A 12,464-nucleotide genomic window follows, 5' to 3' on the forward strand; every position below is an offset into this window, starting at 1 on the left:
TAGTATTTTCCTGGCAATGTGAAAATTTCCTGTGTATGTGTGTGCACTGTCTACAAAATGCAGGACGTATCAAATCCAATCAGTTATTGCCCCATCATTCTACGCTGTCAGCAATAGAACACAGAACATAGAACACTACAGCACAGTACAGGCCCTTCGGCCCTCGATGTTGTGCCAACCTGTCATACCGATCTGAAGCCCATCTAACCTACACTATTCCATGTATGTCCATATGCTTGTCCAATGATGACTTAAATGTACCTAAAGTTGGCGAATCTACTACCATTGCAGGCAAAGCGTTCCATTCCCTTACTACTCTGAGTAAAGAAACTACCTCTGACATCTGTCCTATATCTTTCACCCCTCAGTTTAAAGCTATGCCCCCTCGTGCTCGCCATCGCCATCCTAGGAAAAAGGCTCTCCCTATCCACCCTATCTAACCCTCAGATTATTTTATATGTTTCAATTAAGTCACCTCTCAACCTTCTTCTCTCTCACGAAAACAGCCTCGAGTCCTTCAGCCTTTCCTCGTAATACCTTCCCTCCGTACCAGGCAACATCCTAGTAAATCTCCTCTGCACCCTTTCCAAAGCTTCCACATCCTCCTTATGTGGTGACCAGAACTGTACACAATACTTCAGGTGCGGCCGCACCAGAGTTTTGTACAGCTTCACCATAACCTCTTGGTTCCGGAACTCGATCCCTCCATTAATAAATGCTAAAACACTGTATGCCTTCTTGACAGCCCTGTCAACCTGGGTGGCAACTTTCAAGGATCTGTGTACATGGACACCAAGATCTCTCTGCTCATGTACACTGCTAAGAATCTTACCATTAGCCCTGTACTTTGCCTTCCGGTTACTCCTACCAAAGTGCATCACCTCACACTTGTCTGCATTAAACTCCATTTGCCACCTCAGCCCAGCTCTGCAGCTCATCAATGTCTCTCTGCAACCTACAGCATCCTTTGTCACTATCCACAACTCCACTGACCTTAGTGTCATCTGCAAATTTACTAACCCATCCTTCTACGCCCTCATCCAGGTCACTTATAAAAATGACAAACAGCAGTGGACCCAACACCGACCCTTGCGGTACAGCACTAGTAACTGGTCTCCAGGATGAGCATTTCCCATCAACTACCACCCTCTGTCTTCTTTCAGCGAGCCAATTTCCGATCCAAACTGTGGTATCTCCCACAATCCCTTTCCTCTGCATTTTGGACAATAGCCTATTGTGGCGAACCTTATCGAATGCCTTGCTGAAATCCATATACACCACATCAACCGGTTTACTCTCATCTACCTGTTTGGTCACCTTCTCAAAGAACTCAATAAGGTTTGTAAGCCACGACCTTCCCTTCACAAAACCGTGCTGACTATCCCTAATCAGTTTATTCTTATCTAGATGATTATGAATCCTATCCCTTATAACCTTTTCCAACACTTTACCAACAACTGAGGTAAGGCTCACTGGTCTATAATTACCAGGGTTGTCTCTACTCCCCTTCTTGAACAGGGGAACCACATTTGCTATCCTCCAGTTATCTGGCACTATTCCTGTAGACAATGACAAGTTAAAGATCAATGCCAAAGGCTCGGCAATCTCCTCGCTGGCTTCCCAGAGGATCCGAGGATAAATCCCATCTGGCCCAGGGGACTTATCTATCTTCACCCTCTGAAGGATTTCTAATACCACTTCCTTGTGAACCACAATCCCACCTAGTCTAGTAGCCTGTATCTCAGTATTCTCCTCAACAACATTGTCGTTTTCTAGAGTGAATACTGTTGAAAAATATTCATTTAGTGCTTCCCCTATCTCATCTGACTCCACACACAACTTACCACTACTATCCTTGATTGGGCCTAATCTTTCTTTCATCATTCTTTTATTCCTTAAATACCTTTCGAAAGCGTTAGGGTTTACCCTGATCCTATCCGCTGGCAACTTCTCATGTCTTCTCCTGGCACTTCTGAGCTCCTTCTATAGGTCTTTCCTGGCTACCTCTTAGCCCTCAAGTGCCCTAACTGAGCCTTCACATCATATCCTAACGTAAGCCTTCTTAGCGAGTTTTGAGAAGATTTGTAGCTCAGGTTGAGGTTCTGGATGTGAGTTTGTTCACTGAGCTGGAAGGTTCGTTTTCAGACATTTCGTCACCATTCTAGGTAACATCATCAGTGACCCTCCAAAGTTATGTCCCGCTTTCTATTTATCTGGTTAGGTTTCCTTGGGTTGGTGATATCATTTCCTTTTCTTTTTCTCAGGGGATGGTAGATTGATTTGGAGCCAATCTACCATCCCCTGAGAAAAAGAAAAGGAAATGACATCACCAACGCAGGAAATGACATCACCAACCCAAGGAAACCTAACCAGATAAATAGAAAGCGGGACATAACACCAGCGCTGCTTTGGAGGGTCACTGATGATGTTACCTAGAATGGTGACGAAACGTCTGAAAACTAACCTTCCAGCTAAGCGAGCAAACTCGCATCCGTAAGCTGCTGCCTTCCTCTTGACCAGAGATTCCACCTCCTTCGTAAACCACGGCTCGCGCACTCTACAGCTTCCTGCCTGCCTGACAGGTACATACTTATCTCGGACACACAAGAGCTTTTCCTTGAAATAAGCTCCACGTTTCTAATGTGCCCATCCCCTGCAGTTTCCTTCTCAATCCTATGCTCCCTAAATCTCCCTAACCTCATCGTAATTGCCTTTCCCCCAGCTATAACTCTTGCCCAGTGGTACACACCTATCCCTTTCCATCACTAAAGTAAACATAACAGAATTGTGATCGCTATCACCAAAGTGCCCACCTATTTCCAAATCTAACACCTGGCCAGGCTCGTTACCCATAACCAAATCTAATGTGGCTTCGCCCCTTGTTGGCCTATCTACATACTGTGTCAGGAAGCCCTCCTGCACCCACTGGACAAAAACTGACCCATCTCTAGTACTCGAACTATAGTGTTCCCAGTCAATGTTTAGAAAGTTGAAGCCCCCCCGCCATGACAACTACCCTGTGTCTCTCACTCCTATCAAGAATCATCTTTTGCTATCCTTTCCTCTACATCTCTGGAACTATTCGGAGACCTACAGAAAACTCCCAACAGGGTGACCTCTCCTTTCCTGTTTCTAACCTCAGTTGACGAGTCCCCAAACTGTAATACTGTCCTTGACCAACAATGCCACACCTCTTTCTCTCTCTCTTCTCCCCCCCAACCATCTTCTCTGTTCTTACTGAAACATCTAAATCCCGGAACCTGCAACAACCATTCCTGTCCCTGCTCTAGCCATGTCTCCAAAATAGTCACAACATCGAAGTCCCAGGTACTAACCCATGCTGCAAGTTCTCCCACCTTATTCCGGACACTCCTGGCATTGAAGTCGACGCACTTCAACCCAACTTCTTGCTTGCCGGTGCCATCTTGCTTCCCTGAAACTTTATTTCGGACCACCCTACTCTCAACCTTTTCTATAGTCGAACTACAATTTTGGTGCCCGTCCCCCTGCTGAATTAGTTTAAACGCACCCGAATAGCCATCGCAAATTTCCCCCCCCAGGATATCGGTACCCCTCTGGTTCAGGTGAAGACCATCTTGCTTGTAGAGGCCCCACCTACCCCAGAAAGAGCCCCAATTATCCAAGAATCCAAAACCCACCCTCCTGCACCATCCCTGTAGCCATGTGTTCAACTCCTCTCTCTACTATTCCTCGCCTCACTAGCACGTGGTACGGGCAACAAACCAGAGACAACAACTCTGTTCATCCTAGCTCTCAGCTTCCATCCCAGCTCCCTGAATTTCTGCCTTAAATCCCCATCTCTGCTCCTACCTATGTCGTTGGTGCCAATGTGGACCACGACTTGGGGCTGCTCCCCCTCCCCCTTAAGGATCCCAAAAACACGATCAGAGACATCACGCACCCTGGCACCTGGGAGGCAACACACCAACTGAGAGTCTCTCTCATCCCCACACAACCTCCTATCTGTCCCCCTAACTATGGAGTCCCCAATGACTAATGCTCTGCTCCTCTTCCCCCTTCCCTTCTGAGCAGCAGGGACAGACTCTGTGCCAGAGACCTGTGCCCCACTGCTTGACCCCTGGTAAGTCTCCTTCTCCCCCCTCCCCACAAACAGTATCCAAAACGGTATACTTATTGTTGAGGGGAATGGCCACAGGGGATCCCTGCACTGCCTGCCAGTTCCCTTTCCGTCCCCTGACTGTAACCCATCTGCCTTTTTCCTGTACTTGAGGAGTGACTTCCTCCCTGTTACTCCTCTCAATAACCCCCTCTACCTCCCGAATGTTCCGAAGTTCATCCAGCTCCAGCTCCAGTTCCCTAACGCGGTTTTCAAGGAGCTGCAGTTGGGTGCACTTCCCGCAGATGTAGTCATCAGGGACACTAGTGGCGACCCTTACCTCCCACATTCTGCAGGAGGAACATTCAACTGCCCTGCCCTCCGTTCCCATTATTCTAAATTCCCAAAACTTAAAAAATAAAGAATAAAAAATTAACTTGTTACCTTATCATTTAGGCACACAGAACCTTTTTTTTTGGTTTGGTGGAGGAGGAGGAGGAGGAGGATGGGTGGGAGACACTACCCAGGTAGTGTTTCGGGTAACGCAACCACACAAATATATTACCTCACTCACTCACCAGTCCTGTGACGGCTCCTGCTCAGCGTACCTCCGCCTATTCACAAGGTAAGCTTTCTAAAGATTCAAAAACAGTGACTCACCGGCTTCCCGACAGGCTCCTGCTCCAAGCTCCCGCTCCTGCTGCAACCAGAAAATCAAACAATGGAATGTGTAATTGATATTAAGCTAGGGTCACTAACAAATAACCTACTCATCAGAGCTTAGTTTGGAGTCTGCAAGGTCTGTACAGCATCAGACCTCATTACAGCCTTGGTCCAAACGTGGACAGAGGAACCAAGTTCCTCAAAATGAGTGAGAGTGACTGCTGTGAATGTGGCAACATTTGAATATCTGCAGTATCAAGGAGCTAGACCAAAATAAAAGTCAGTGGAATTTATGGAAAACTTTCTGCTGGCTGTAATTGTACCTGGCACAAATGAAAACTGTTGGTTATTGGATGCCAATCATTTTAACACCTGGGTATCACTGCAGCACTACCTCAGGGCAATGTTTTAGTCCCAGAAATTTTCAGCAGCTTCATTAATGACCTTCTGTCCAAAGTCAAGTCAGAAGTCAGGATGTTTGTTCATTGCACTCTGTTCGGTACAATTGACAAATCCCCAGGTAACAAAGCAGTTTCATGCGGCAAAACTTGGACATCAGTCAGGCTTGGACTGGAGTGGCCAATATCATTCATGCCAAATAAGTATTGAGCAGTGACCATCTTCTAACAACACTGTCCAGTTACTTCCCCAAGTTGATTTTGAAATGACCGTTCCCAAATCCCTATCATAACATCCTGGTGACCCTATTCAGCAGGAATTGTGTCTGCAGGAGAAACTGAAATTTGGATAGTTAGTAATTCATCTGACTCCCAAAGAATATTCATAATCTACAAAGGATTCAATCAGGATTGGTATGGAATCGATTCCACTCACTTCAATGAGTGCAATCTTAAACATTCACTCTGTTTGCCACTAGTTTGTAGCAACAGCAAAATGCACTAGGGAAAGTTACTAAGTCTCCTTCTTACCACTGCCCAAATCTATCTACTAGATCTGATAGAGAAGGATACATGGGCACCTTCAAGTTTTAACTTGCTATTCCTTCATTGTTTCTTGGTTAAAATCCTAGAACGCACTCCAACGGCATTCTAGAAGTATATAGATACCAGGAATTAAAGAAGGCAACTCACCACCACTAACTTGAGCAATTAGCGATGTGTGATAAATGTTGGCCTTGCTAGCGATATCTACATCACCCAATTTTTTTCCAAACTTTGGATATGGGTATTGCCCACAAGGCTGGTGTTTATTGCCCATTACTATGCAGGTGAGTGGCTTGTGAGGCTGTTTGAGGGTGGTTAAAAGTCAAGCAACTTGATCTGGGTCATACAAAAACCAGACCTGGTAAAGACTACAGATTACCTTGCTACAAGACCACTTGTGAAGCCAGATGGGTTTTTTAAAACGACCTAATGGTTTCATGGTTATTATTACTGATATGAGCTTTTTATCCCAAATTTATTTATGAACTGGATTTAAATACCACTCCCGTGGTGGAACTTGGATTCAGGTGTCTCCATTGTTAGTACAGGCGACTGGATTACTGGTTCAGTAACATGAGCATGGGGTAAAATATCTCCATATAAATCATGAATGAATGAAACACATATATCAGGACTTTATTCTGCTGGACCATATGTGTCACGCCAATTTGGAAATCCATTTGTGTTCATTTATAAGGTTTGCATATTCCACTGCTGCAGTTTAGTGTATTTTGTTCATCATTCTGCAGTAGTTAGAATTGCATGTTCAAAACCAGTTATGTTTTGGATGTCTGGTTGGTGAACAAACGTCTTGCTTTATTTCCTTTGGCATAGGTTCAACAGGCCCAATGAAATGCCTGTTATTTTGGATGGTCAATTTGGCAAGGCTTTAAGGAAAAAATTAGTTCAGGTATTCCTTTTGAAAACTCAATCTTTTTTATTTCTGTCTGGACTATGTGTGTTTTATTTTTCCAACTGAACCTAAATCAAATGGTGGTACAACTAGAGCCAAGTAACTTGCACTTTCTATCTGTTTATTCACATTTTAAAACTCTTCCTTACACAACATTGGGAGAAATAACAACTAAATTGATCAAAAGTTAGATTAGAATACAAATATGAACTTCTTCCTGAATAGCTGCAGTAAATTTGTTTCCCAGTAAAATCACATTCTGACAGTAGTGCCACTTTGTGATGATTTTAGAAAAAAGTTATGCAGTGGATATCATGATTCTTTTGTAGCCATAAATCTATGGCCTCAATAGAGCTTTTAGCGATTATGAAAAAATAGTATACTACCATGCAACTTTTCTTCCCCAGAGTACCATGTAACATCTACTTTCAAGAGGAATCCTCTCGAACAGGCTTTCAGACGGCCCAATGTAAATCTAACCTCCAATCACTTGATCTATCACTATTGGATTGCTGTAAGCCATAAGGCCCCAGCATTCCTGTATGATGTCTACCTCAGGCTTACTGGAAGAAAACCAAGGTAATGGTGGCTAGCTTTTCCCTGTGCTGTACAATGTATAATTTCTGAAAAAGCTCATCTTTTGGTTCAACTGTAGAAAAGCCTCGAACTACACTTTCTATCCAGTTATTTGCTTGCAAGGATTCCTCACTGCGAGGCCATCTAATTTTAGTATCTGTATGCACTGATTGGTTGTGTGCAAGTGTCTAATTACTGGATGGATAATATAACGATGCCCAAATTTTCTAACACTAGGTACTGTTGAAACCATTGGAAATTAAAAGTGTTTAGGAATTGCAAATATATTTCAACAAACTCTTCAGGCTGAATAACACATGTATTTCATACACCTTAGTATGATGTTGCTTTGTCAAATTTCAATATTAATGGGTGTCGGAGGCAAGAAAGTAGTTTTGGTAAATAAATTGTTCTTCACTGCCATTTCATCCTAATGCCCTGTGAAAAGGCATAGAGGAATTGACTGTTTTCAGATTGAATTAAACTTTTCCAGAGCACAAGATTATGTTTGGACCAGACCCCAGGTAACTTTTGCCAATTCACTATCTTCCCAAGTGGGGTACTCCAAACTGTTCAGCTTCCGTCAGAGAAGGAACAAACTGGCTTTGCTACTTTATTGACTGCATCCCCCACCCCACTGCCCCAGCTTGGTTGCAACAAGGTTGATTGTTGAAAGAGATAGTAAGAACTGCTGAAGCAGGAGTCAGAGATAACACACTGGAGGTGGAGGAGCACAGCAGGCCGGGCAGCATCAGAGGATCAGGAAAGTTGATGTTTTGGGTCGGTTGGTTCAGAAAGAAGGGTCCTGACCCAAAATGTCAACTTGCCTGCTCCTCTGATGCTTCCTGGCCTGCTGTGGTTGTCCAGCGCCCGTGTGTTATCTCTGTAGAAAGGCTGCCTTCCCACATTGGTACCTTTTTCTCCCAAACCCAAATGAAATGTTTTCAATGGAGCCAATTCAACCAGGCATTCTTGAATTAACAAAAAGTGAGAAAATACTAAAGCAATAAGTTTACGTAAGTAAAACAGGAGCTCAAAAACATATAATTGTAAGTATGTCGCATAGATCACTCTCTGAATTGTTTCTTAAGAACAGATTAATTTAATGTGGTGATCATTGCAATGAGTTGAACAGTCGATTCTTAATATTCTCGGATTTTTAGGCAGATAAAAGTCTCATTGTCCTGATTCCTTTTCTCTTTAAATTGGTTTGCAGCACTTGAAATAAGAGAGAGTCTTTACCTGCAACAAGGTTAGCTCTAAGAGATCATTGACTGTGGCCTGTGTAACGCACTTGGTCCGAGGCTGGTACACATGAAGGCATTCAATCCCATCAGTCCACTCCAGCAGATTTGAAACTGCTTTTAACCCTTGTCCTTGTGGATTCTTCAAAGGGGAAAACACACATTTGTGCCTGAAATTTCAGACATAGCCTGTAAGGGGATGACTTTCTGTTGAGCAGAGTGTTGACAGCCCATCATGTTTTTAGTCACAAGAGGCCACAGCCCAGTCTGATGGAAGTTTCTTTGTCACTTTAGACAAGGCATTTAATTTACATTTGCAGTAACTTTTGCCTGTATCTCCCCTGTTCTAAAATACACTTTTTGGAAAACGAGCTAAAAATCTGGATTCTGATCAGCCATCTTAACAGTAGTCACAAATGCCAAGAATGCCACCTTCCAAGTTGAATGCAAATTCTTGTTTTGAGTAATAAACCAAAAGATATTTTAACACTTTCCATTTATTCTAATTTTAGGCAGAATTATAATGATGGTACCTAATCTATGCAGCTCATGGCTGAATGGAAAATGTGCGCTGTGAAACTGATTTGTAGACAAAATGGTGGGAATGCTTTTGTAACTTAACTTTTGAAGCCTGGACTTTCCTTTTTAATATTTCACTGTCCCTTGAGTGTCTAGTACACTTTGTTTAAAACAACAGTAATACTTATTTTCTCTGCAGAGTATTATGTAAATATGTCCTTCAAGATGAATCCTTTAGAACGGGCACTGAGACGCCCAAATGTAAACCTTCGGTCCAATCCTATTTTACATCAGTATTGGATTACTGTCAGTCATACGCTACCGGCGTTGTTTTATGATGCTATTCTCAGGCTGAGTGGTCACAAACCCCGGTAAGAAGAGCTCAGTGGAGAATAGTCTTTGCATCGGATGTGTTTTGGGAGTTGATAACTTGGGCTTTAATGGCATGGTTAATGCTGTTTAACCTTTTGCATTTTATCTTGTGTGTGAAGTAACGTTGGTGTACTAATCTTAAATTTATAACTTGCACGTTCCTCCTGCTTGATCTTTGCAAATTTTAATGGGTATCTTCAGAATAAATTTGAGATGGATTTGTTGAAGCACTGTAATGTAACATTGGCACATCTGGCGAGCGTACGAAACCTGCCGCTCCACGTTTTGACCTTCTCGAGCTCAACCATTTGGTTAGTTTGGCTCTGAGAAGGACGATATGCTTCAGCAATAACCAATACATTATAGTGCAGCTGCACACATCCAGGGAGGTGGAGGGTATCCCATCAACTATTGAAATGTGTATTGTGGATGGTTGACAGCCTTTGGAGAGGCAGGACGTGAGCGTTTTGCTGCAGGATTCTTAGCCTCTGACCTGCTTTTTGTAGTCACAGAATATATATGGCTAATATAGTTTAGTTCCAGGTTGCTGGTAATCCAAGATGTTGATTTTGTTTTCTATCAAGATAATTGCACTGAAATGTACTTGGTTGTTGTCAAACTTGAGCAATTGATTGCTGTAGTTGAAGAGTATTTTGTATTAATTCACTAGAACATTGGTTGATATAACATAAGTACAATTCTGTCAGTGATAATGGTTGGGAGACTAGAATCATATATGGATAGGTGCTAGTCCAAAAAAGTCAGACTACAAACTTAAAATTGGACCCAACACTTCACTTTCCTGTGAGGAAAGACAGAAGTTTGCTGAAGACCAGACTGTGGAGGGCATTTGTGAAGGAAGTTGGAAGTACTGTATTATGTTGATGAGAGCCTGCGTGAAAGATGCTGAGCAAGGACCAACTTGCGGGAGTTTGAACAAACAGTCAGCTGGGAATAAACTCTGTCAGGCAAAGGCTTCTTGGATAGGAATATGAGTCAGGAAGTGAGCAAGAAACAGGAAAAACTTCAAGCTGATTATTTTCTGGAGAGCTGTGAGTGATGTAGGTTAAAATAGATATGGTAAAAATTAAGCAGGTTAAATGGTTAAAAATTAACATTAGAGTATGCAAGTGAAGTAGTGGAAGGGTATTAGGTTTCTAAATAAATATGGAATGGTAATTTTTTTAATTCATTCATGAGAAGAGAGCATCACTGGCTAGAGCAGCATTTATTATCTACCCTTAATTGCCGAGAGTGCGGCAAGGTGTCACTCGTATTGCTCTAGGTCTGGGGTCACATAGAGAACAGACCAGGTAAGGATGGCTGTTTCATTGTCGAAAGGACATTAGTGAACCAGTCTTTCTGAGAATTGGCAATGGGTTCATAGTCATCATTAGACTCTTAATTGAGTTTTATTTTATTGAAATTGATCCTTATGGAATTCAAATCCTGCCATCTGCCATGGCAGGATTTGAACCCCGAATATTACATGGGTCTTTGAATGAACAATCCAGTGATAATACCACTAGGGCATCAACTCCCCTGAGCAATAACTTGTCACAGCATCAACTCTGTGTATTTGTTTTGGATTGAAGTTGGTTCACACTTGTTGGTTTGTCATTTGCCACATCTGAATTTTTATCTGAGTAGGTTTTTTGAAAAAAAGAAGTCACTTTGTATGCAAGAAAACATTCACACAGGCTTGAGTTAATTACTTCTCACTCTATTCTGCTGTCGTGAAGTTTTGAAGGCAGCCATGTGGATCTTTTTAAAAAGTTTGGGAATGGAAGGTCACTACTGAATAAAGAAAAATGTCCTTGGAGGTTTATCCAGTTAATTTGCTTTATCTGTCTTCATCATAACTTTTAATTAAAAGAATGAAATCCATTATCAAAAAGTGTGATATTATGCCAAAAACTGTAATTCATCATCCCCTTAATGCCATTCCCTGATTTTATTTTCAATGCTTAAGTTTATAATCCCAATTAGGACTGACAGAACCACGTTAGTGTCATGTTGCTAATATGTTTTGAGGCTAGGATTTTATTTGTGCATGCAGCTTATAAGCCTTGAAGGCAATTCGGGATGGGCAATAAATGTTGGCCTTGCCAGTGCTACTAACGTGTTAGGGACAAATCATCAATGCTGTGTGTACAGAAATACTGCCACTGATGCCCAATACGTCAATGTAACTAAATCAATTACTGGACAAACATGGGAAGCTGACTGACTTGGAGATTTGTTCACACGTGCCAGTTGTTTGTTTATGGGTATAATTGAATGGAGTATGAATCTTCTATGGTGTTGTAAGTGAGCTTATTTTAAAGTCATACTCTTGTTTACACACTGATAGTCTTACTTGTCTTTGAGCCAATGGATTAGCAATTATACCAGTACTTAGCAAAGATCAACTCACTTGATTTGTCTTTCGAGTATTGGCTCATGCAATTTGTCTAACAGTTAATCCCTGTAATTCTAGTGTGCAAGTGAAGTGAAGTGATGGGATCAAAGGAAAAGACCTTGTAGAAAACAGGACGGAATGCTATTAAGTTAGAAATCTGAACTTCTGCAGAAATCATCCGAGTGTCAGAAAAAAATTGTTACACTTATGTCAGATTATGGATGTGCAGTTTAATTTTAGATAGAGAACTATTTTTATTGAAGATCAGCAGTGCTGGAATATTTTGAGTTGTTTTACTTGTTTTGTTCTGGGAGTTGGGAGTGGAACAGCTGAGGTTTAATGAAGTCGAGGGAGACAGTCGACTTTAAACATGAAGCAGTGGCTTCTGTATTTTTCTTCTAATGACATTGGTAAAATTGTTAGCCTTGTCCTTGTGACAAAATCGTAGTCCCTTATTTTTCAGGCAGAGAACGCTGCTAAGTTCAAGTAATATGTTTTCATGATATGAATGGAAAGGCAGCAAACAGATGTTGCTGTCCCACCCATTGAGCTAATTAGGCTACTTCAGGGAGACCAGGTTTATGACTAAAAATAGACGACTCCCTTTGAAGTTGAGATTCTGCGGGGAAATACTTGCAGCTTTTAAATTGCCATTTGGAAGAAAGAAAAGCAGTCCAATAGAGGTTCCAGTACATTTTTATTTATTAGTGAAAGAAAAAAAACCATTACATGTCTTATCCAGATTTGGGTATTT

At 42.0% G+C, this 12,464-nt stretch overlaps 1 protein-coding gene across 3 annotated transcripts in view; it reads left to right on the forward strand.

Moving 5' to 3' along the window:
• Positions 1–12,464, forward strand: part of far1 (fatty acyl CoA reductase 1) — a 95,947-nt gene that overhangs the window by 54,733 nt on the left and 28,750 nt on the right. For all 3 annotated transcript variants that reach the window (XM_048545399.2, XM_048545400.2, XM_048545401.2), the window contains one exon: positions 7,006–7,177. In XM_048545399.2, coding sequence (XP_048401356.2) covers positions 7,006–7,177 — 172 coding nt within the window. The remainder of the gene's footprint in view (positions 1–7,005; positions 7,178–12,464) is intronic.

The sequence above is a fragment of the Stegostoma tigrinum genome, chromosome 17, assembly GCF_030684315.1.
Source record: "Stegostoma tigrinum isolate sSteTig4 chromosome 17, sSteTig4.hap1, whole genome shotgun sequence".
In the NCBI taxonomy this organism is placed as follows: Eukaryota; Metazoa; Chordata; class Chondrichthyes; order Orectolobiformes; family Stegostomatidae; genus Stegostoma; species Stegostoma tigrinum.